Below are 26,353 nucleotides of genomic sequence, written 5' to 3'. Positions count from 1 at the left end.
GTATGTTATGTTATTTCAAACTAATTTGCAATCATAAGAAGCGTGGTCTTTGTTGGTGAAATGTTTCTTATATACAAAGAACTTTTACTTCTCGTAAAAAAAACTCCAAATATATATATATATAGTAGAGTAAAATGTTTTAGGTGTGTTTTCTAGAAACTACAGGTCTGATGAGGAAAGTGGGAACAGGTGTGTAGGTGGGAGGGGATGTCATGTGACCAGGACTGGCAGGTCTGGGGAGTGAGCAGGGGCTGGAGAGAAGGACAGAGAGACAGGACGGGCAAAACCACCAACCCACTACAAAGTCTCTGCCCTCCCTCGAACTTCTCACACAGTTTAAGACCCTAGGTAACATAAAGACGAGTTAATGTCACTGTCTCACTATAACCATGTTTTTACTGAGATGTCTTCAGAAGGTACGAACGGAATTTTACTTAGCAACACCACGATGTAAACATACCCCAAAATCATGTCAGACAATCTTAACAAAATATGAAACTGACGAAAGGTAGGTCAATTATCGCTCCTAACTGTGCTTTAATGCAGAATGGGCCACTTAGAATTGTTTTTGATCGTTGACATCTGGGATTTTTCTGAATGAAACTATAGGCTCACTGACCTTTATTCTAATGATGCAAATGTTATGGAGCACAGAATCCAGCATGCTCCTCTAACATTTAGTAGTAGGTTAATACTTTGAAGTTAAGCACAAAATACCTCAGGATTGTACCTCATTACTTCTTGAAGGATGCACAGATTTCTGTTTGCATAAACTTACAACTGACACAATCAAGAGGATTGGAAGACAGTTAGAAAAAAAACAGATTTATTGTAATAGGACAGTATAATATGAAAGCAAAATGTACAGCAGTTACGTACTGATACTTTTATCATTTGAACTTCAAAAAAGTTATTCATCTAAGATTGAATTTCAGATTTAATTCACCTAATAATCCACATTACATGATTATTTTCACTTCACTTCAGCAATCACATACACGACAAAGGACTAAGCACAATACTGTTTCATCTAACTAAAATACAGAGAAAGCATTTCCACCTATTCCTGAGATCTGGGTGATCTGTATCTTCAGAGACCATTGTGAAAATCACGATGGAGAATGAAGCCGAATGTACCAATGTAGCAGCATGGTGATTAAGTAAACATGCATGCAGTGAAAGTACAGATCTTCCCTTGAGACCATATCTGTATCTTTATGTGGATGTCTTGAAAGACAGTGTGAAACTCCAGACCAACATACAGACAGGAAACAGGAATCTTTGACATGTGTCATATTTTGTAAATCCGGGGTGGAGCTTCTTAAACGAATGGACTGACATCCTCTTGACAGGGCCCTGAGGTCAGCACAACATTGTCCAGTCCAATCTCTCCTCCAACATCTTTCCCATGCTGAGCTTCAAAGACAACCTGAAAGACATTCAAAGGTACCATAGCATCTTCAGTTTGTAGATTCGAGAAGTGATTCAACAATATTGGGCTTGTCTTTCAAACATAGGCCACCGTGAACCACAAAAGAGTGCTTTGGCTGGTTTTATTATTGTTAGCTGTTACAGCGCTATCGTTCAACGATCGTCGATTGAAAATACGTGTTATGAAACTATAACATTACTCACAGATTCTGGCGCTTCCTCTTTCCAGGCCACAGTGAGGAGCTCTGTCTGCCAGCCCTGGTCTCTGCTTTGGCTCTGCTCCCATACGGGGTAAGCATTATTATTATCCAGCAGCACCCTGAGAGTTCCCACATTGTGACCCACCACACGGTAGTCAAAGGTGAGGCAGAAGCTGCCCTGCTGGGTCCGGTCACTGAGAAGCAACTTCAGTTTGGCTGTATCCTCCGGCTCCCCGAGGAGCCCACTCATGGATATGTAGTACTCAGCACCTGAGAGAGTGTGTCTCATAAGTGAATGCATCTACATTGTAAAATTATCTTAAATAACCTGTAATACACATATCATTTTGTTACCGTTATGGTAGGCTACGCTCCAGTCCATGTCATCAGCCTTGTCTTGGATCCACTCACATGCTCCCTGATCAAAGTTGCAATCCAGCATAAACTCTAGGGGGTAAAACCAAAGGAGCACATTAGGAAAATGTCTTATAAATGGTCATGAAATAACAATGGAACATAAACAGATATTTGATTACTTGATTACTTGATTACATGAGTGACTTGCTGTCACTCATGTCTTGAGATACACACAATATTATTCACAGAGTTGCACATTCTATAGTTTGATAAATTAATTTCAAACAGCGTGTCTATTTGTCTTCCCATATTCTCCGTCGGTGACACATCTTTTACGTCTTTGTATTTTTCATGCTCAACCAGCAGAGAGCGACATTTAACCATAGACTTTGTGCATTTAACCAACGTCACTTTAAAGTCCCCATTTCTGATTTTGCTTTGTTCATTTAGCTGCTATCTGCCAGCATCTCAGCTGCACTCAAATCCACTAGAGCCCATCGAAAAAACACTATATGTAGTAGACCAGGGGTGCCCACACCTTTTCGGCTTGAGAGCTACTTTTAAAATGACCAAGTCAAAATGATCTACCTACATTAAAAATGCTGAATATCTATATATATATATATATATATATATTTTTTTTTTTTGGTCATTAACTTACTCTGATGACTTGTGACCCGTGTGTTAGAAAATCAAGTGGCAAATCGCGATCGACATATTGGGCACCCCTGGTTTAAGTGGTTTGTCAACTTTTATCATTTCATAAAGAGGTCATTCTTTACCTTCAGGTTATTTTATAAGTAGTAAATCTATTGTCTCTGCTGTCGGAATGTGGAGGTCCAGTTTGGTGGATAACTCACTCTGTGTACCTTATCAATTACTTTTTACAATCACTTCAGTAGTTTACTCATTTAATATTATCACCATCCAGATGAAGAAAGTTGCTATACAATAGAGCGAGGAGTCACTTGGTAGCAGTAGTCAGTCCCCTTAGCTCCCCAACCTCCTGCACCCCAACATCTGCTGCCATCAACCCCGGCTCCTGTGCCTCCGTCTCCAGCCACAGCAGCCTGGCATCAGGGTCTTCATCAGAGAACTGGAGCAGAGACCCTGAGCTCCGCAACACCGACAAACACTGCTTCAGCACCTGATTGGCCTTCCATTTCCCTTCCTTAGACCTCAACAAGGCATCTGTGGTGCCCTTATCAACTATAAGGTCCACACTGCTACAACCGTAGTGCTCGTGGAGCTGTGTGCAGTCCAGCTCTACGAACTCAAGCCGAGAGGAAAGATTGTGAGCTTGAATGGCTTTGGTTTGGACGTGTTCATGCATTAGTCGCACAGCTATGGGGGAAATGTCTGCACAAGTGACCCGGACCGGGAGAGGAGAGCGTCTGTAAATACAGGGCCCGAAAGCAGAAGTGCCACAGCCCATGGCCAGGACTTGGAGCAAACCGTCTGGGTGGGGCTTGGTCTGCAATAGGGGCATAATGAAGTCCCGGACAGCATCGAAGCCAAAGAACCACTCAAAGTGTTTGAAGGTGTTTGTGCTGCTGCTGCTCTCAGTGTAGAAGCGGTCCCAAGTTGCTTTCTTATCCATGTTTTCAATCAGTTCAGCTAGGCAGAAACACAGATGGGATTATGTCACGAGTTAGTGAGTGAACATTAGCAGTAAAACACATACAACTTGCCTTAATGCCTCCATCCTTCTGTCATATTTGGAGGGACTTTATGCTGAAGTAAATTTAAAATCCATCAATTTAATGTGTCAAATGTCTTTTCTTTTAATATATGATTTAAGACCTTTTCTTGGGTCCTTAGAAGCCACTAAGCTCGGCATGAAGACGATCTAGCAAGCTGACAAACTCAAATGACTCACATTGCTCATTAAAATAAAAAAGCAACATACACTCAACAGTCCTGCATTGAATCCTCCCTTTGTGTACTTTATAATGCTCAGTTCATCTTTAAACTGTTAAATAGATGTGTTGATGTATCCAGGCTGTGTTATATTAGACTGCATTAGCTTGGTGTTGCCAACAAGTTTGCAACTGAGTGTGACGTTATTGCACAACAAAGTGCTACTTTATGGTCAGCTTCTGTAGCTAACATATCGGTGACAATTAGGTAAGACATCAGTGCACACACCTGCAACTCACTTTAACTTTTCTTTCTTACTTATTTGGAGGTTCACGCTATTCCCCCCCAGACCACTCGCTGTGTGCAAACACCCTGCCTGAGTCTCGGTGCAGTGACAATACAATCAAAGGTGTTATGATGTGGTGCGTTCATGGACCCAAATGCAGACTCAGGACAGCAGAGTTATTTTTCAAAAAACAATTTTATTTATTTCTCACAGGCAGAGGAAAAGACAGGAAATACATAGTCAAAAAGGAGGCGTCTCTATGCGCTCCGCATGGGTCCAAGCCGGAAAGTGGCAAAATCCTCTGAGCGGCTGACGAAGCCGACAGGTAAACAGTCACGTCAAACACAGAGGCGCGTCCTCGCGCTCCGCTCTGATCCTAGCCGGAAAGTGGCTGGCAGGCAGGCTGGAACGTCTGTGTGATACCCGAGGCTCGACACAGGAACGCCAAGACTACACAGTTGATCTCCGAGGAACTAACTGGAAGGCTTCTTCGTGCAGGTGAAAACCCGAGGCTCGACACTGGACGGTAGGTAAGTTGAACAGGTAAGGTAACCCTCCGCTCTGATCCTAGCCGGAAAGTGGCTGGCAGGCAGGCTGGAACGTCTGTGTGATACCCGAGGCTCGACACAGGACATCAGCTAAATTAAACACAAAAACAGATTGTTAGAGCTAGAAGAGCTAGAAGAGGAGCGAGAATAAATAGGAGTGGAGAAGACACAAGAGGAGGGAGGAGATGGGTCACAGCGAGTGGAGGAGCCAGTCCTGACGTGAAGCGTTGTCGCGCCTGAAGGTTTAAAAAAATAAATACAACCATCAGACCACTGCTCCCCATCGTGGAAACAAACCAAGGACTGTTACATCATATAGACTTCTCTGCAGGCAGTTCTGTTAGTCATTCGGTATGTGAGTCTCAATGGGAGATGATGAAAGAAACGTATCAAAGTGTTAAAATAACTGTGTGACATTCAGGTTCTTTGTTCTTACCGTGCTCCTGGTTGGAGGGACTGTGTCCGTGCTGCCAGGGTTGTAGTCTGGTGGGGGACTAGGTGAGGAGCTAGAAGAGGAGCTAGAAGAAGAGAGAGAAGAAATATGAGTGGAGAAGACACAAGAGGAGGGAGGAGATGGGTCACAGCGAGTGGAGGAGCCAGTCCTGCGTTGTAAGGCTGGGATTCTACGGAGGATGATCTGTGGGGCGTCGGGGCGGTTGGGGTCCGGGATGAGGAAAGACCTCCACGTGAAGCGTCGTCGCGCCTGAAGGTTTAAAAAAATAAATACAACCATCAGACCACTGCTCCACATCGTAGAAACAAACCAAGGACTGTTACATCATATAGACTTCTCTGCAGGCAGTTCTGTTAGTCATTCGGTATGTGAGTCTCAATGGGAGATGATGAAAGAAACGTATCAAAGTGTTAAAATAACTGTGTGACATTCAGGTTCTTTGTTCTTACCGTGCTCCTGGTTGGAGGGACTGTGTCCGTGCTGCCAGGGTTGTAGTCTGGTGGGGGACTAGGTGAGGAGCTAGAAGAAGAGAGAGAAGAAGAGAGAGAAGAAATATGAGTGGAGAAGACACAAGAGGAGGGAGGAGATGGGTCACAGCGAGTGGAGGAGCCAGTCCTGCGTTGTGAGGCTGGGATTCTACGGAGGATGATCCGTGGGGCGTCGGGGCGGTTGGGGTCCGGGATGAGGAAAGACCTCCACGTGAAGCGTCGTCGCGCCTGAAGGTTTAAAAAAATAAATACAACCATCAGACCACTGCTCCACATCGTGGAAACAAACCAAGGACTGTTACATCATATAGACTTCTCTGCAGGCAGTTCTGTTAGTCATTCGGTATGTGAGTCTCAATGGGAGATGATGAAAGAAACGTATCAAAGTGTTAAAATAACTGTGTGACATTCAGGTTCTTTGTTCTTACCGTGCTCCTGGTTGGAGGGACTGTGTCCGTGCTGCCAGGGTTGTAGTCTGGTGGGGGACTAGGTGAGGAGCTAGAAGAGGAGCTAGAAGAAGAGAGAGAAGAAATAGGAGTGAAGACACAATAGGAGGGAGGAGATGGGTCACAGCGAGTGGAGGAGCCAGTCCTGCGTTGTGAGGCTGGGATTCTACGGCGGATGATCCGTGGGGCGTCGGGGCGGTTGGGGTCCGGGATGAGGAAAGACCTCCACGTGAAGCGTCGTCCCGCCTGAAGGTTTAAAAAAATAAATACAACCATCAGACCACTGCTCCACATCGTGGAAACAAACCAAGGACTGTTACATCATATAGACTTCTCTGCAGGCAGTTCTGTTAGTCATTCGGTATGTGAGTCTCAATGGGAGATGATGAAAGAAACGTATCAAAGTGTTAAAATAACTGTGTGACATTCAGGTTCTTTGTTCTTACCGTGCTCCTGGTTGGAGGGACTGTGTCCGTGCTGCCAGGGTTGTAGTCTGGTGGGGGACTAGGTGAGGAGCTAGAAGAAGAGAGAGAAGAAGAGAGAGAAGAAATATGAGTGGAGAAGACACAAGAGGAGGGAGGAGATGGGTCACAGCGAGTGGAGGAGCCAGTCCTGCGTTGTGAGGCTGGGATTCTACGGAGGATGATCCGTGGGGCGTCGGGGCGGTTGGGGTCCGGGATGAGGAAAGACCTCCACGTGAAGCGTCGTCGCGCCTGAAGGTTTAAAAAAATAAATACAACCATCAGACCACTGCTCCACATCGTGGAAACAAACCAAGGACTGTTACATCATATAGACTTCTCTGCAGGCAGTTCTGTTAGTCATTCGGTATGTGAGTCTCAATGGGAGATGATGAAAGAAACGTATCAAAGTGTTAAAATAACTGTGTGACATTCAGGTTCTTTGTTCTTACCGTGCTCCTGGTTGGAGGGACTGTGTCCGTGCTGCCAGGGTTGTAGTCTGGTGGGGGACTAGGTGAGGAGCTAGAAGAGGAGCTAGAAGAAGAGAGAGAAGAAATAGGAGTGAAGACACAATAGGAGGGAGGAGATGGGTCACAGCGAGTGGAGGAGCCAGTCCTGCGTTGTGAGGCTGGGATTCTACGGAGGATGATCCGTGGGGCGTCGGGGCGGTTGGGGTCCGGGATGAGGAAAGTCCTCCACGTGAAGCGTCGTCCCGCCTGAAGGTTTAAAAAAATAAATACAACCATCAGACCACTGCTCCACATCGTGGAAACAAACCAAGGACTGTTACATCATATAGACTTCTCTGCAGGCAGTTCTGTTAGTCATTCGGTATGTGAGTCTCAATGGGAGATGATGAAAGAAACTTATCAAAGTGTTAAAATAACTGTGTGACATTCAGGTTCTTTGTTCTTACCGTGCTCCTGGTTGGAGGGACTGTGTCCGTGCTGCCAGGGTTGTAGTCTGGTGGGGGACTAGGTGAGGAGCTAGAAGAGGAGCTAGAAGAAGAGAGAGAAGAAATAGGAGTGGAGAAGACACAAGAGGAGGGAGGAGATGGGTCACAGCGAGTGGAGGAGGAACGTAGGGGGACGTAGGGGAACTGTCGTGCCATCTGAGGGTAAAAACACACACAACCCTCAGACCACTGATCCATATCATAGTCATTTCTCATATCACATTGAAAGGATCAGTAGCACAAAGCAGTGTGACTAGATAGAAAGTAAATGTCATACAATAAATGATACGCTCGCAAAAGTATTAGCAGAAACAAACCCAGTACAGTGCAACATGTTTGCATTTGTTTCAGTATTGTTACTGCAGGAGGCCTTCCATATGTCTACATTGACTAAAAGTCAGAAACATATCAGCACTTTTTCGATAGAAAATATCTTTTAGTGGTTCTTTCACTCTGCTGTTCATTGTGTTAATATGTATGAAAAATATCACAAGTATGTAAGAAATGTGTGAATTGTGAGTTAATATGGATTCAATATATTATCATGCGTGCATCACTTGTGATCCGTATCACCGAGAAGTTATATAAATATAAAGAAACAATATTTCTATTAGCATTTCTCAGTTTAAGCTAACGCTGGACGGTCGGGTCTATAAAGCTAACGTTAGCTAACCAAGAAAGCAGCTTTTGTTCAGATAAACTTGTTTAAACTTGGTCTCAACAGTCAAAAGTCAGTCCTAGTGGATTAATATACACTGATAACTGAAAATATTATCAATATTAGGATAAACATCGGTTCAGATAGATACATAAATAAATACATAAAAAACAGTGGTGGAAAAAGTATATAAATATCGCTTTTTTTCCTGCAAAAGTTGATCAGAATCAGACTTACCTTTATCAGTAACGTTAAGTCACGGATGCAGAAAAATCCTGGTTTGAAGGTGTTTCTTGGGAGGTTTCTTCGAGTGAAAGTAGATTTCGGCTTTTTCGAGTGAAAGTAGATTTCGGCTTTTTCTGACGGACCAACGGTTGGAACAGACTGAATTTAGAAAAAATGCACAATTTGGTAAACATGGTAACGATGGAACGTTCGACTGAGAACAGCTCGTTCTTACCTCAGAGTCTCCATCAGGTCCTCAACAGTCCTCCGCTGCACAAACAGACATTAAATACAACTTTAAGAGGAATATATCCACATGAGCTCAAATAATACAACTAACATGACATTGTGACTCAGTCTCCTGTCGCGTTTGAGAGTCACGTGACCTGCCCAGGGGTTAACCACACATTAAGTCTCCATTCAGGCCTATTTAAAAAACACGGTCTCATATAATGTCCAATAATATAGAGATGCATGTTTGCATGGAGGTTTGAGGGTGTCAGGTTGGACCCTGTCCTTGGTCCTATGTGGTCCTCCAGTGTCCACAGATTGACAGCACGTGGACCTGCTGTTTCACGTTTCCTACATTGTTGTGACAGGAAGCCAGAGTTTCAGAATAAGTGACACAAACATCAATTTGAAATAAAATGAAAACATATTTTCTGAGGTTTGTTTACTGGTCCACATCCTGTCTGTCTTTGGGCCATCGTTGGACAAATGTCTCTCCAGAGACATTACATTTACACACCCGTGCATCACACCTGTATTACTCTCTTTGATCCATTTTCTTTTGTTAAAGTAGAAACTTGATGTAACTTTACTAATTGATATTGTGCATAGTGGCATGTATGCACATGTTAAATGAGTTGTTTAACAAGTACTTGTGGGAAGAAGCAAAGTTAGTAATGTGCACGAATGAGTTCTTTGGTCCGAAATATTCTGCTAGGATGAACACTGTACACACTTTGGTTAGATTTTAGTCTACATGATTTAAAACACTGACCAAGGACTTGCTGTCATATAATGTATGTAAATGTAGATAATGGTTGGCTGCTATGTAATAGAATTTGTCACCAAGGAATCAAACCCGAAAAACAAATGCTATTTGTACACTTGAAGCACTATTGAGATTACTTACACTTCTTTACATAATTGTTATTGTGGAAAGCATTTTGTACACAGTCTCATCTATATAGTAGTTACAGACATAGATAAAGACAAATATGATGCATATGTTCATTAATACCACTATATTTGCTGTCATCATTACTGTCTGTTTTGCTAACATGAGTAAAATATAATACAGAGATGTGTTTTATCACATCAGAGCTACAATGATCTCAATAAGTTAATGGAACAAATTGTTTTCCTGTGATGCCAATACACACATTTGTGCACTTCTAGCACTCAACCAAATTAGTTGTCAAATACTGTGTTATGCATTTGTTGGCATGTGTGTATTTGTGTGAACTTTGTAGTTTGTGGTTAGATTTTCCTTGAAAGATGTTTTGCATTCTTTACTTCACAGCTATATTCATATATATATATATGTATATATATATATATATATATATATATATATATATATATATATATATATATATATATTTATTGTTTTCTTCTTTCTACCGTCTTTGCTTCAATTAACTGCTGCACACTCAATCTGCCCTCCCTCTGGAATAACAGTATTCACAGTTTCCTGGCATGAACAGGACATCACAGAACATTGTTATCCTCCTTGTTTGTCCGGCGCACATGCTTGTGTCCGCTGTAGGATGATGGGGTAAGATACTGGCACCAAACTCCTGTCGTGTAAACCAGCAGCATATCTGACCTGTAGCATTGGATTCAGAATAGATTTTGACTGCTACCACTTTTCATAATTTGACTCAGGATGTTTGGTGCCACCATGATGATGTTAGGATTACCAAATCCCTCCTTGAATATCAAATTGTTAGCATTGATTATTTACTGAGAGTTAAGTACAGTACAACTTAGAGCTTTGCGGACAATGTCTTTATGCTACCGTTCACTCACAGGTTTGTTTGGATCATATGTATTGTCTGGCACTGGCCTCTGGCCACTGCCGTTGTTGTGGCATATGAATCACGAGATTCGATCGCTGTTTTTACCGATGCTGACAGTGAGAGTTTGAACTGTTGGGGAGAGACAGTTCTTACATTCTGCAAGGTGGCTAGGCAATCCACATGCTGCTGTCAGTGTCAATAGTGGGCGTGAGTCTTCTTCCTCGTCATATGCCAGTCTGCGTGAGGGTACTCCCGGTGGCCAATGTAGCATGATGGGGTAATATACCCTCACCAAACTCCTGTCCTGTGAACCAGAAGCATATCTGACCTGTAACTTTGGATTCAGAATAGATTTTGTCCGTCAGCACTTTTCATAATTGAGCTTAGTATGTTTGGTGCCACCATGATGATTTAAGGATTATCAAATCCTCCTTGAATATCAAATTGTTAGCATTGATTATTTACTGAGAGTAAAGTACAGTACAACTTAGAGAGCTTTGCTTATAGGAGGGATATTTTGAAATATAGTATTTATAATCATGCAGTTGTAAATTAATTAACTAACTGTATAAAATGTTGGGATTTACTCTAACCTCCTACATTAGGACAGTCTTGCTATGCTCTCATTCACTCACTCATCTCTCTGGCTCTCGCTCTCTGGCTCCTCTATCAGCTGACAGTGGGCGATTTCGCCACGGCCTCCCTCAGCCAATCATATATTTCCTGTCAAACTTTAAAGACCTGTTCTCTTCTGTGCAGTCAGCTGTCATTTCAGTAGAACCCGATGTGACCCTCCTCCCCATTCATCATCACATCCGGTGTTCAAGGTTTCTTCCACTGAGGGCAGTCCCACTCCACATGCCGTCATCGAGATCTTCAGCCTGCCCCTGCTGTCTTCAACAACTCCACCAGTGTCGACTCGCCAACATTTAAACTTTACTTTGCATATTTTAATAAATGTATTTGTTCACTGTAAATGAAGTTTCTCCTGATTTAACAACCTGTGTCTCCCTGTATAAGTGTGTCAATTATCTCCCGGTGGCTTCAGTTCTATTTATTATGTTTTTTGTGATGTTATGTTATTTCAAACTAATTTGCAATCATAAGAAGCGTGGTCTTTGTTGGTGAAATGTTTCTTATATACAAAGATACAAATATATAGAAGAGTAAAATGTTTTAGGTGTGTTTTCTAGAAACTACAGGTCTGATGAGCAAAGTGGGAACAGGTGTGTAGGTGGGAGGGGATGTCATGTGACCGGGAGTGAGCAGGGGCTGGAGAGAAGGACAGAGAGACAGGACGGGCAAAACCACCAACCCACTAGAAAGTCTCTGCCCTCCCTCGAACTTCTCACACAGTTTAAGACCCTAGGTAACATAAAGACGAGTTAATGTCACTGTCTCACTATAACCATGTTTTTACTGAGATGTCTTCAGAAGGTACGAACGGAATTTTACTTAGCAACACCACGATGTAAACATACCCCAAAATCATGTCAGACAATCTTAACAAAATATGAAACTGACGAAAGGTAGGTCAATTATCGCTCCTAACTGTGCTTTAATGCAGAATGGGCCACTTAGAATTGTTTTTGATCGTTGACATCTGGGATTTTTCTGAATGAAACTATAGGCTCACTGACCTTTATTCTAATGATGCAAATGTTATGGAGCACAGAATCCAGCATGCTCCTCTAACATTTAGTAGTAGGTTAATACTTTGAAGTTAAGCACAAAATACCTCAGGATTGTACCTCATTACTTCTTGAAGGATGCACAGATTTCTGTTTGCATAAACTTACAACTGACACAATCAAGAGGATTGGAAGACAGTTAGAAAAAAAACAGATTTATTGTAATAGGACAGTATAATATGAAAGCAAAATGTACAGCAGTTACGTACTGATACTTTTATCATTTGAACTTCAAAAAAGTTATTCATCTAAGATTGAATTTCAGATTTAATTCACCTAATAATCCACATTACATGATTATTTTCACTTCACTTCAGCAATCACATACACGACAAAGGACTAAGCACAATACTGTTTCATCTAACTAAAATACAGAGAAAGCATTTCCACCTATTCCTGAGATCTGGGTGATCTGTATCTTCAGAGACCATTGTGAAAATCACGATGGAGAATGAAGCCGAATGTACCAATGTAGCAGCATGGTGATTAAGTAAACATGCATGCAGTGAAAGTACAGATCTTCCCTTGAGACCATATCTGTATCTTTATGTGGATGTCTTGAAAGACAGTGTGAAACTCCAGACTAACATACAGACAGGAAACAGGAATCTTTGACATGTGTCATATTTTGTAAATCCGGGGTGGAGCTTCTTAAACGAATGGACTGACATCCTCTTGACAGGGCCCTGAGGTCAGCACAACATTGTCCAGTCCAATCTCTCCTCCAACATCTTTCCCATGCTGAGCTTCAAAGACAACCTGAAAGACATTCAAAGGTACCATAGCATCTTCAGTTTGTAGATTCGAGAAGTGATTCAACAATATTGGGCTTGTCTTTCAAACATAGGCCACCGTGAACCACAAAAGAGTGCTTTGGCTGGTTTTATTATTGTTAGCTGTTACAGCGCTATAGTTCAACGATCGTCGATTGAAAATACGTGTTATGAAACTATAACATTACTCACAGATTCTGGCGCTTCCTCTTTCCAGGCCACAGTGAGGAGCTCTGTCTGCCAGCCCTGGTCTCTGCTTTGGCTCTGCTCCCATACGGGGTAAGCATTATTATTATCCAGCAGCACCCTGAGAGTTCCCACATTGTGACCCACCACACGGTAGTCAAAGGTGAGGCAGAAGCTGCCCTGCTGGGTCCGGTCACTGAGAAGCAACTTCAGTTTGGCTGTATCCTCCGGCTCCCAGAGGAGCCCACTCATGGATATGTAGTACTCAGCACCTGAGAGAGTGTGTCTCATAAGTGAATGCATCTACATTGTAAAATTATCTTAAATAACCTGTAATACACATATCATTTTGTTACCGTTATGGTAGGCTACGCTCCAGTCCATGTCATCAGCCTTGTCTTGGATCCACTCACATGCTCCCTGATCAAAGTTGCAATCCAGCATAAACTCTAGGGGGTAAAACCAAAGGAGCACATTAGGAAAATGTCTTATAAATGGTCATGAAATAACAATGGAACATAAACAGATATTTGATTACTTGATTACTTGATTACATGAGTGACTTGCTGTCACTCATGTCTTGAGATACACACAATATTATTCACAGAGTTGCACGTTATATAGTTTGATAAATTAATTTCAAACAGCGTGTCTATTTGTCTTCCCATATTCTCCGTCGGTGACACATCTTTTACGTCTTTGTATTTTTCATGCTCAACCAGCAGAGAGCGACATTTAACCATAGACTTTGTGCATTTAACCAACGTCACTTTAAAGTCCCCATTTCTGATTTTGCTTTGTTCATTTAGCTGCTATCTGCCAGCATCTCAGCTGCACTCAAATCCACTAGAGCCCATCGAAAAAACACTATATGTAGTAGACCAGGGGTGCCCACACCTTTTCGGCTTGAGAGCTACTTTTAAAATGACCAAGTCAAAATGATCTACCTACATTAAAAATGCTGAATATCTATATATATATATATATATATATATATTTTTTTTTTGGTCATTAACTTACTCTGATGACTTGTGACCCGTGTGTTAGAAAATCAAGTGGCAAATCGCGATCGACATATTGGGCACCCCTGGTTTAAGTGGTTTGTCAACTTTTATCATTTCATAAAGAGGTCATTCTTTACCTTCAGGTTATTTTATAAGTAGTAAATCTATTGTCTCTGCTGTCGGAATGTGGAGGTCCAGTTTGGTGGATAACTCACTCTGTGTACCTTATCAATTACTTTTTACAATCACTTCAGTAGTTTACTCATTTAATATTATCACCATCCAGATGAAGAAAGTTGCTATACAATAGAGCGAGGAGTCACTTGGTAGCAGTAGTCAGTCCCCTTAGCTCCCCAACCTCCTGCACCCAAACATCTGCTGCCATCAACCCCGGCTCCTGTGCCTCCGTCTCCAGCCACAGCAGCCTGGCATCAGGGTCTTCATCAGAGAACTGGAGCAGAGACCCTGAGCTCCGCAACACCGACAAACACTGCTTCAGCACCTGATTGGCCTTCCATTTCCCTTCCTTAGACCTCAACAAGGCATCTGTGGTGCCCTTATCAACTATAAGGTCCACACTGCTACAACCGTAGTGCTCGTGGAGCTGTGTGCAGTCCAGCTCTACGAACTCAAGCCGAGAGGAAAGATTGTGAGCTTGAATGGCTTTGGTTTGGACGTGTTCATGCATTAGTCGCACAGCTATGGGGGAAATGTCTGCACAAGTGACCCGGACCGGGAGAGGAGAGCGTCTGTAAATACAGGGCCCGAAAGCAGAAGTGCCACAGCCCATAGCCAGGACTTGGAGCAAACCGTCTGGGTGGGGCTTGGTCTGCAATAGGGGCATAATGAAGTCCCGGACAGCATCGAAGCCAAAGAACCACTCAAAGTGTTTGAAGGTGTTTGTGCTGCTGCTGCTCTCAGTGTAGAAGCGGTCCCAAGTTGCTTTCTTATCCATGTTTTCAATCAGTTCAGCTAGGCAGAAACACAGATGGGATTATGTCACGAGTTAGTGAGTGAACATTAGCAGTAAAACACATACAACTTGCCTTAATGCCTCCATCCTTCTGTCATATTTGGAGGGACTTTATGCTGAAGTAAATTTAAAATCCATCAATTTAATGTGTCAAATGTCTTTTCTTTTAATATATGATTTAAGACCTTTTCTTGGGTCCTTAAAAGCCACTAAGCTCGGCATGAAGACGATCTAGCAAGCTGACAAACTCAAATGACTCACATTGCTCATTAAAATAAAAAAGCAACATACACTCAACAGTCCTGCATTGAATCCTCCCTTTGTGTACTTTATAATGCTCAGTTCATCTTTAAACTGTTAAATAGATGTGTTGATGTATCCAGGCTGTGTTATATTAGACTGCATTAGCTTGGTGTTGCCAACAAGTTTGCAACTGAGTGTGACGTTATTGCACAACAAAGTGCTACTTTATGGTCAGCTTCTGTAGCTAACATATCGGTGACAATTAGGTAAGACATCAGTGCACACACCTGCAACTCACTTTAACTTTTCTTTCTTACTTATTTGGAGGTTCACGCTATTCCCCCCCAGACCACTCGCTGTGTGCAAACACCCTGCCTGAGTCTCGGTGCAGTGACAATACAATCAAAGGTGTTATGATGTGGTGCGTTCATGGACCCAAATGCAGACTCAGGACAGCAGAGTTATTTTTCAAAAAACAATTTTATTTATTTCTCACAGGCAGAGGAAAAGACAGGAAATACATAGTCAAAAAGGAGGCGTCTCTATGCGCTCCGCATGGGTCCAAGCCGGAAAGTGGCAAAATCCTCTGAGCGGCTGACGAAGCCGACAGGTAAACAGTCACGTCAAACACAGAGGCGCGTCCTCGCGCTCCGCTCTGATCCTAGCCGGAAAGTGGCTGGCAGGCAGGCTGGAACGTCTGTGTGATACCCGAGGCTCGACACAGGAACGCCAAGACTACACAGTTGATCTCCGAGGAACTAACTGGAAGGCTTCTTCGTGCAGGTGAAAACCCGAGGCTCGACACTGGACGGTAGGTAAGTTGAACAGGTAAGGTAACCCTCCGCTCTGATCCTAGCCGGAAAGTGGCTGGCAGGCAGGCTGGAACGTCTGTGTGATACCCGAGGCTCGACACAGGAACGCCAAGACTACACAGTTGATCTCCGAGGAACTAACTGGAAGGCTTCTTCGTGCAGGTGAAAACCCGAGGCTCGACACTGGACGGTAGGTAAGTTGAACAGGTAAGGTAACCCTCCGCTCTGATCCTAGCCGGAAAGTGGCTGGCAGGCAGGCTGGAACGTCTGTGTGATACCCGAGGCTCGACACAGGACGTCAGCTAAATTAAACACAAAAACAGATTGTTAGAGCTAGAAGAGCTAGAAGAGGAGCGAGAATAAATAGGAGTGGAGAAGACACAAGAGGAGGGAGGAGATGGGTCACAGCGAGTGGAGGAGCCAGTCCTGACGTGAAGCGTTGTCGCGCCTGAAGGTTTAAAAAAATAAATACAACCATCAGACCACTGCTCCCCATCGTGGAAACAAACCAAGGACTGTTACATCATATAGACTTCTCTGCAGGCAGTTCTGTTAGTCATTCGGTATGTGAGTCTCAATGGGAGATGATGAAAGAAACGTATCAAAGTGTTAAAATAACTGTGTGACATTCAGGTTCTTTGTTCTTACCGTGCTCCTGGTTGGAGGGACTGTGTCCGTGCTGCCAGGGTTGTAGTCTGGTGGGGGACTAGGTGAGGAGCTAGAAGAGGAGCTAGAAGAAGAGAGAGAAGAAATATGAGTGGAGAAGACACAAGAGGAGGGAGGAGATGGGTCACAGCGAGTGGAGGAGCCAGTCCTGCGTTGTAAGGCTGGGATTCTACGGAGGATGATCTGTGGGGCGTCGGGGCGGTTGGGGTCCGGGATGAGGAAAGACCTCCACGTGAAGCGTCGTCGCGCCTGAAGGTTTAAAAAAATAAATACAACCATCAGACCACTGCTCCACATCGTAGAAACAAACCAAGGACTGTTACATCATATAGACTTCTCTGCAGGCAGTTCTGTTAGTCATTCGGTATGTGAGTCTCAATGGGAGATGATGAAAGAAACGTATCAAAGTGTTAAAATAACTGTGTGACATTCAGGTTCTTTGTTCTTACCGTGCTCCTGGTTGGAGGGACTGTGTCCGTGCTGCCAGGGTTGTAGTCTGGTGGGGGACTAGGTGAGGAGCTAGAAGAAGAGAGAGAAGAAGAGAGAGAAGAAATATGAGTGGAGAAGACACAAGAGGAGGGAGGAGATGGGTCACAGCGAGTGGAGGAGCCAGTCCTGCGTTGTGAGGCTGGGATTCTACGGAGGATGATCCGTGGGGCGTCGGGGCGGTTGGGGTCCGGGATGAGGAAAGACCTCCACGTGAAGCGTCGTCGCGCCTGAAGGTTTAAAAAAATAAATACAACCATCAGACCACTGCTCCACATCGTGGAAACAAACCAAGGACTGTTACATCATATAGACTTCTCTGCAGGCAGTTCTGTTAGTCATTCGGTATGTGAGTCTCAATGGGAGATGATGAAAGAAACGTATCAAAGTGTTAAAATAACTGTGTGACATTCAGGTTCTTTGTTCTTACCGTGCTCCTGGTTGGAGGGACTGTGTCCGTGCTGCCAGGGTTGTAGTCTGGTGGGGGACTAGGTGAGGAGCTAGAAGAAGAGAGAGAAGAAGAGAGAGAAGAAATATGAGTGGAGAAGACACAAGAGGAGGGAGGAGATGGGTCACAGCGAGTGGAGGAGCCAGTCCTGCGTTGTGAGGCTGGGATTCTACGGAGGATGATCCGTGGGGCGTCGGGGCGGTTGGGGTCCGGGATGAGGAAAGTCCTCCACGTGAAGCGTCGTCCCGCCTGAAGGTTTAAAAAAATAAATACAACCATCAGACCACTGCTCCACATCGTGGAAACAAACCAAGGACTGTTACATCATATAGACTTCTCTGCAGGCAGTTCTGTTAGTCATTCGGTATGTGAGTCTCAATGGGAGATGATGAAAGAAACTTATCAAAGTGTTAAAATAACTGTGTGACATTCAGGTTCTTTGTTCTTACCGTGCTCCTGGTTGGAGGGACTGTGTCCGTGCTGCCAGGGTTGTAGTCTGGTGGGGGACTAGGTGAGGAGCTAGAAGAAGAGAGAGAAGAAGAGAGAGAAGAAATATGAGTGGAGAAGACACAAGAGGAGGGAGGAGATGGGTCACAGCGAGTGGAGGAGCCAGTCCTGCGTTGTGAGGCTGGGATTCTACGGAGGATGATCCGTGGGGCGTCGGGGCGGTTGGGGTCCGGGATGAGGAAAGTCCTCCACGTGAAGCGTCGTCCCGCCTGAAGGTTTAAAAAAATAAATACAACCATCAGACCACTGCTCCACATCGTGGAAACAAACCAAGGACTGTTACATCATATAGACTTCTCTGCAGGCAGTTCTGTTAGTCATTCGGTATGTGAGTCTCAATGGGAGATGATGAAAGAAACGTATCAAAGTGTTAAAATAACTGTGTGACATTCAGGTTCTTTGTTCTTACCGTGCTCCTGGTTGGAGGGACTGTGTCCGTGCTGCCAGGGTTGTAGTCTGGTGGGGGACTAGGTGAGGAGCTAGAAGAAGAGAGAGAAGAAGAGAGAGAAGAAATATGAGTGGAGAAGACACAAGAGGAGGGAGGAGATGGGTCACAGCGAGTGGAGGAGCCAGTCCTGCGTTGTGAGGCTGGGATTCTACGGAGGATGATCCGTGGGGCGTCGGGGCGGTTGGGGTCCGGGATGAGGAAAGACCTCCACGTGAAGCGTCGTCGCGCCTGAAGGTTTAAAAAAATAAATACAACCATCAGACCACTGCTCCACATCGTGGAAACAAACCAAGGACTGTTACATCATATAGACTTCTCTGCAGGCAGTTCTGTTAGTCATTCGGTATGTGAGTCTCAATGGGAGATGATGAAAGAAACGTATCAAAGTGTTAAAATAACTGTGTGACATTCAGGTTCTTTGTTCTTACCGTGCTCCTGGTTGGAGGGACTGTGTCCGTGCTGCCAGGGTTGTAGTCTGGTGGGGGACTAGGTGAGGAGCTAGAAGAGGAGCTAGAAGAAGAGAGAGAAGAAATAGGAGTGAAGACACAATAGGAGGGAGGAGATGGGTCACAGCGAGTGGAGGAGCCAGTCCTGCGTTGTGAGGCTGGGATTCTACGGAGGATGATCCGTGGGGCGTCGGGGCGGTTGGGGTCCGGGATGAGGAAAGTCCTCCACGTGAAGCGTCGTCCCGCCTGAAGGTTTAAAAAAATAAATACAACCATCAGACCACTGCTCCACATCGTGGAAACAAACCAAGGACTGTTACATCATATAGACTTCTCTGCAGGCAGTTCTGTTAGTCATTCGGTATGTGAGTCTCAATGGGAGATGATGAAAGAAACGTATCAAAGTGTTAAAATAACTGTGTGACATTCAGGTTCTTTGTTCTTACCGTGCTCCTGGTTGGAGGGACTGTGTCCGTGCTGCCAGGGTTGTAGTCTGGTGGGGGACTAGGTGAGGAGCTAGAAGAAGAGAGAGAAGAAGAGAGAGAAGAAATATGAGTGGAGAAGACACAAGAGGAGGGAGGAGATGGGTCACAGCGAGTGGAGGAGCCAGTCCTGCGTTGTGAGGCTGGGATTCTACGGAGGATGATCCGTGGGGCGTCGGGGCGGTTGGGGTCCGGGATGAGGAAAGACCTCCACGTGAAGCGTCGTCGCGCCTGAAGGTTTAAAAAAATAAATACAACCATCAGACCACTGCTCCACATCGTGGAAACAAACCAAGGACTGTTACATCATATAGACTTCTCTGCAGGCAGTTCTGTTAGTCATTCGGTATGTGAGTCTCAATGGGAGATGATGAAAGAAACGTATCAAAGTGTTAAAATAACTGTGTGACATTCAGGTTCTTTGTTCTTACCGTGCTCCTGGTTGGAGGGACTGTGTCCGTGCTGCCAGGGTTGTAGTCTGGTGGGGGACTAGGTGAGGAGCTAGAAGAGGAGCTAGAAGAAGAGAGAGAAGAAATAGGAGTGAAGACACAATAGGAGGGAGGAGATGGGTCACAGCGAGTGGAGGAGCCAGTCCTGCGTTGTGAGGCTGGGATTCTACGGAGGATGATCCGTGGGGCGTCGGGGCGGTTGGGGTCCGGGATGAGGAAAGTCCTCCACGTGAAGCGTCGTCCCGCCTGAAGGTTTAAAAAAATAAATACAACCATCAGACCACTGCTCCACATCGTGGAAACAAACCAAGGACTGTTACATCATATAGACTTCTCTGCAGGCAGTTCTGTTAGTCATTCGGTATGTGAGTCTCAATGGGAGATGATGAAAGAAACTTATCAAAGTGTTAAAATAACTGTGTGACATTCAGGTTCTTTGTTCTTACCGTGCTCCTGGTTGGAGGGACTGTGTCCGTGCTGCCAGGGTTGTAGTCTGGTGGGGGACTAGGTGAGGAGCTAGAAGAGGAGCTAGAAGAAGAGAGAGAAGAAATAGGAGTGGAGAAGACACAAGAGGAGGGAGGAGATGGGTCACAGCGAGTGGAGGAGGAACGTAGGGGGACGTAGGGGAACTGTCGTGCCATCTGAGGGTAAAAACACACACAACCCTCAGACCACTGATCCATATCATAGTCATTTCTCATATCACATTGAAAGGATCAGTAGCACAAAGCAGTGTGACTAGATAGAAAGTAAATGTCATACAATAAATGATACGCTCGCAAAAGTATTAGCAGAAACAAACCCAGTACAGTGCAACATGTTTGCATTTGTTTCAGTGTTGTTACTGCAGGAGGCCTTCCATATGTCTACATTGACTAAAAGTCAGAAACATATCAGCACTTTTTCGATAGAAAATATCTTTTAGTGGTTCTTTCACTCTGCTGTTCATTGTGTTAATATGTATGAAAAATATCACAAGTATGTAAGAAATGTGTGAATTGTGAGTTAATATGGATTAAATATATTATCATGCGTGCATCACTTGTGATCCGTATCACCGAGAAGTTATATAAATATAAAGAAACAATATTTCTATTAGCATTTCTCAGTTTAAGCTAACGCTGGACGGTCGGGTCTATAAAGCTAACGTTAGCTAACCAAGAAAGCAGCTTTTGTTCAGATAAACTTGTTTAAACTTGGTCTCAACAGTCAAAAGTCAGTCCTAGTGGATTAATATACACTGATAACTGAAAATATTATCAATATTAGGATAAACATCGGTTCAGATAGATACATAAATAAATACATAAAAAACAGTGGTGGAAAAAGTATATAAATATCGCTTTTTTTCCTGCAAAAGTTGATCAGAATCAGACTTACCTTTATCAGTAACGTTAAGTCACGGATGCAGAAAAATCCTGGTTTGAAGGTGTTTCTTGGGAGGTTTCTTCGAGTGAAAGTAGATTTCGGCTTTTTCGAGTGAAAGTAGATTTCGGCTTTTTCTGACGGACCAACGGTTGGAACAGACTGAATTTAGAAAAAATGCACAATTTGGTAAACATGGTAACGATGGAACGTTCGACTGAGAACAGCTCGTTCTTACCTCAGAGTCTCCATCAGGTCCTCAACAGTCCTCCGCTGCACAAACAGACATTAAATACAACTTTAAAAGGAATATATCCACATGAGCTCAAATAATACAACTAACATGACATTGTGACTCAGTCTCCTGTCGCGTTTGAGAGTCACGTGACCTGCCCAGGGGTTAACCACACATTAAGTCTCCATTCAGGCCTATTTAAAAAACACGGTCTCATATAATGTCCAATAATATAGAGATGCATGTTTGCATGGAGGTTTGAGGGTGTCAGGTTGGACCCTGTCCTTGGTCCTATGTGGTCCTCCAGTGTCCACAGATTGACAGCACGTGGACCTGCTGTTTCACGTTTCCTACATTGTTGTGACAGGAAGCCAGAGTTTCAGAATAAGTGACACAAACATCAATTTGAAATAAAATGAAAACATATTTTCTGAGGTTTGTTTACTGGTCCACATCCTGTCTGTCTTTGGGCCATCGTTGGACAAATGTCTCTCCAGAGACATTACATTTACACACCCGTGCATCACACCTGTATTACTCTCTTTGATCCATTTTCTTTTGTTAAAGTAGAAACTTGATGTAACTTTACTAATTGATATTGTGCATAGTGGCATGTATGCACATGTTAAATGAGTTGTTTAACAAGTACTTGTGGGAAGAAGCAAAGTTAGTAATGTGCACGAATGAGTTCTTTGGTCCGAAATATTCTGCTAGGATGAACACTGTACACACTTTGGTTAGATTTTAGTCTACATGATTTAAAACACTGACCAAGGACTTGCTGTCATATAATGTATGTAAATGTAGATAATGGTTGGCTGCTATGTAATAGAATTTGTCACCAAGGAATCAAACCCGAAAAACAAATGCTATTTGTACACTTGAAGCACTATTGAGATTACTTACACTTCTTTACATAATTGTTATTGTGGAAAGCATTTTGTACACAGTCTCATCTATATAGTAGTTACAGACATAGATAAAGACAAATATGATGCATATGTTCATTAATACCACTATATTTGCTGTCATCATTACTGTCTGTTTTGCTAACATGAGTAAAATATAATACAGAGATGTGTTTTATCACATCAGAGCTACAATGATCTCAATAAGTTAATGGAACAAATTGTTTTCCTGTGATGCCAATACACACATTTGTGCACTTCTAGCACTCAACCAAATTAGTTGTCAAATACTGTGTTATGCATTTGTTGGCATGTGTGTATTTGTGTGAACTTTGTAGTTTGTGGTTAGATTTTCCTTGAAAGATGTTTTGCATTCTTTACTTCACAGCTATATTCATATATATATATATGTATATATATATATATATATATATATATATATATATTTATTGTTTTCTTCTTTCTACCGTCTTTGCTTCAATTAACTGCTGCACACTCAATCTGCCCTCCCTCTGGAATAACAGTATTCACAGTTTCCTGGCATGAACAGGACATCACAGAACATTGTTATCCTCCTTGTTTGTCCGGCGCACATGCTTGTGTCCGCTGTAGGATGATGGGGTAAGATACTGGCACCAAACTCCTGTCGTGTAAACCAGCAGCATATCTGACCTGTAGCATTGGATTCAGAATAGATTTTGACCGCTACCACTTTTCATAATTTGACTCAGGATGTTTGGTGCCACCATGATGATGTTAGGATTACCAAATCCCTCCTTGAATATCAAATTGTTAGCATTGATTATTTACTGAGAGTAAAGTACAGTACAACTTAGAGCTTTGCGGACAATGTCTTTATGCTACCGTTCACTCACAGGTTTGTTTGGATCATATGTATTGTCTGGCACTGGCCTCTGGCCACTGCCGTTGTTGTGGCATATGAATCACGAGATTCGATCGCTGTTTTTACCGATGCTGACAGTGAGAGTTTGAACTGTTGGGGAGAGACAGTTCTTACATTATGCAAGGTGGCTAGGCAATCCACATGCTGCTGTCAGTGTCAATAGTGGGCGTGAGTCTTCTTCCTCGTCATATGCCAGTCTGCGTGAGGGTACTCCCGGTGGCCAATGTAGCATGATGGGGTAATATACCCTCACCAAACTCCTGTCCTGTGAACCAGAAGCATATCTGACCTGTAACTTTGGATTCAGAATAGATTTTGTCCGTCAGCACTTTTCATAATTGAGCTTAGTATGTTTGGTGCCACCATGATGATTTAAGGATTATCAAATCCTCCTTGAATATCAAATTGTTAGCATTGATTATTTACTGAGAGTAAAGTACAGTACAACTTAGAGAGCTTTGCTTATAGGAGGGATATTTTGAAATATAGTATTTATAATCATACAGTTGTAAATGAATTAACTAACTGTATAAAATGTTGGGATTTACTCTAACCTCCTACATTAGGACAGTCTTGCTATGCTCTCATTCACTCACTCATCTCTCTGGCTCTCGCTCTCTGGCTCCTCTATCAGCTGACAGTGGGCGATTTCGCCACGGCCTCCCTCAGCCAATCATATATTTCCTGTCAAACTTTAAAGACCTGTTCTCTTCTGTGCAGTCAGCTGTCATTTCAGTAGAACCCGATGTGACCCTCCTCCCCATTCATCATCACATCCGGTGTTCAAGGTTTCTTCCACTGAGGGCAGTCCCACTCCACATGCCGTCATCGAGATCTTCAGCCTGCCCCTGCTGTCTTCAACAACTCCACCAGTGTCGACTCGCCAACATTTAAACTTTACTTTGCACATTTTAATAAATGTATTTGTTCACTGTAAATGAAGTTTCTCCTGATTTAACAACCTGTGTCTCCCTGTATAAGTGTGTCAATTATCTCCCGGTGGCTTCAGTTCTATTTATTATGTTTTTTGTGATGTATGTTATGTTATTTCAAACTAATTTGCAATCATAAGAAGCGTGGTCTTTGTTGGTGAAATGTTTCTTATATACAAAGAACTTTTACTTCTCGTAAAAAAAACTCCAAATATATATATATATAGTAGAGTAAAATGTTTTAGGTGTGTTTTCTAGAAACTACAGGTCTGATGAGGAAAGTGGGAACAGGTGTGTAGGTGGGAGGGGATGTCATGTGACCGGGAGTGAGCAGGGGCTGGAGAGAAGGACAGAGAGACAGGACGGGCAAAACCACCAACCCACTACAAAGTCTCTGCCCTCCCTCGAACTTCTCACACAGTTTAAGACCCTAGGTAACATAAAGACGAGTTAATGTCACTGTCTCACTATAACCATGTTTTTACTGAGATGTCTTCAGAAGGTACGAACGGAATTTTACTTAGCAACACCACGATGTAAACATACCCCAAAATCATGTCAGACAATCTTAACAAAATATGAAACTGACGAAAGGTAGGTCAATTATCGCTCCTAACTGTGCTTTAATGCAGAATGGGCCACTTAGAATTGTTTTTGATCGTTGACATCTGGGATTTTTCTGAATGAAACTATAGGCTCACTGACCTTTATTCTAATGATGCAAATGTTATGGAGCACAGCATCCAGCATGCTCCTCTAACATTTAGTAGTAGGTTAATACTTTGAAGTTAAGCACAAAATACCTCAGGATTGTACCTCATTACTTCTTGAAGGATGCACAGATTTCTGTTTGCATAAACTTACAACTGACACAATCAAGAGGATTGGAAGACAGTTAGAAAAAAAACAGATTTATTGTAATAGGACAGTATAATATGAAAGCAAAATGTACAGCAGTTACGTACTGATACTTTTATCATTTGAACTTCAAAAAAGTTATTCATCTAAGATTGAATTTCAGATTTAATTCACCTAATAATCCACATTACATGATTATTTTCACTTCACTTCAGCAATCACATACACGACAAAGGACTAAGCACAATACTGTTTCATCTAACTAAAATACAGAGAAAGCATTTCCACCTATTCCTGAGATCTGGGTGATCTGTATCTTCAGAGACCATTGTGAAAATCACGATGGAGAATGAAGCCGAATGTACCAATGTAGCAGCATGGTGATTAAGTAAACATGCATGCAGTGAAAGTACAGATCTTCCCTTGAGACCATATCTGTATCTTTATGTGGATGTCTTGAAAGACAGTGTGAAACTCCAGACCAACATACAGACAGGAAACAGGAATCTTTGACATGTGTCATATTTTGTAAATCCGGGGTGGAGCTTCTTAAACGAATGGACTGACATCCTCTTGACAGGGCCCTGAGGTCAGCACAACATTGTCCAGTCCAATCTCTCCTCCAACATCTTTCCCATGCTGAGCTTCAAAGACAACCTGAAAGACATTCAAAGGTACCATAGCATCTTCAGTTTGTAGATTCGAGAAGTGATTCAACAATATTGGGCTTGTCTTTCAAACATAGGCCACCGTGAACCACAAAAGAGTGCTTTGGCTGGTTTTATTATTGTTAGCTGTTACAGCGCTATCGTTCAACGATCGTCGATTGAAAATACGTGTTATGAAACTATAACATTACTCACAGATTCTGGCGCTTCCTCTTTCCAGGCCACAGTGAGGAGCTCTGTCTGCCAGCCCTGGTCTCTGCTTTGGCTCTGCTCCCATACGGGGTAAGCATTATTATTATCCAGCAGCACCCTGAGAGTTCCCACATTGTGACCCACCACACGGTAGTCAAAGGTGAGGCAGAAGCTGCCCTGCTGGGTCCGGTCACTGAGAAGCAACTTCAGTTTGGCTGTATCCTCCGGCTCCCCGAGGAGCCCACTCATGGATATGTAGTACTCAGCACCTGAGAGAGTGT

General features: G+C 43.2%; 2 protein-coding genes across 2 annotated transcripts; both read right to left on the bottom strand.

The window, feature by feature from the left end:
- Positions 1–2,952: 2,952 nt before the first annotated feature.
- Positions 2,953–3,588, bottom strand: LOC306782961 (citrate synthase-lysine N-methyltransferase CSKMT, mitochondrial-like; the record flags this gene model as incomplete). Its single annotated transcript, XM_079276474.1, has 1 exon — positions 2,953–3,588. One exon carries the CDS (start codon positions 3,586–3,588, stop codon positions 2,953–2,955), a length of 636 nt encoding a protein of 211 aa, XP_079132600.1.
- Positions 3,589–14,369: 10,781 nt separating this feature from the next.
- LOC306783259 (citrate synthase-lysine N-methyltransferase CSKMT, mitochondrial-like) lies at positions 14,370–15,005 on the bottom strand (the record flags this gene model as incomplete). The annotated part of the gene is made up of 1 exon (XM_079276835.1): positions 14,370–15,005. One exon carries the CDS (start codon positions 15,003–15,005, stop codon positions 14,370–14,372), a length of 636 nt encoding a protein of 211 aa, XP_079132961.1.
- Between the last annotated feature and the right edge of the window lie 11,348 nt (positions 15,006–26,353).

The sequence above is a fragment of the Melanostigma gelatinosum genome, assembly GCF_949748355.1.
Source record: "Melanostigma gelatinosum genome assembly, chromosome: 10".
Lineage (NCBI taxonomy): Eukaryota > Metazoa > Chordata > Actinopteri > Perciformes > Zoarcidae > Melanostigma > Melanostigma gelatinosum.
Note: the sequence above shows the minus strand (reverse complement) of the source record. Positions and strands in the feature narration are given on the sequence as shown.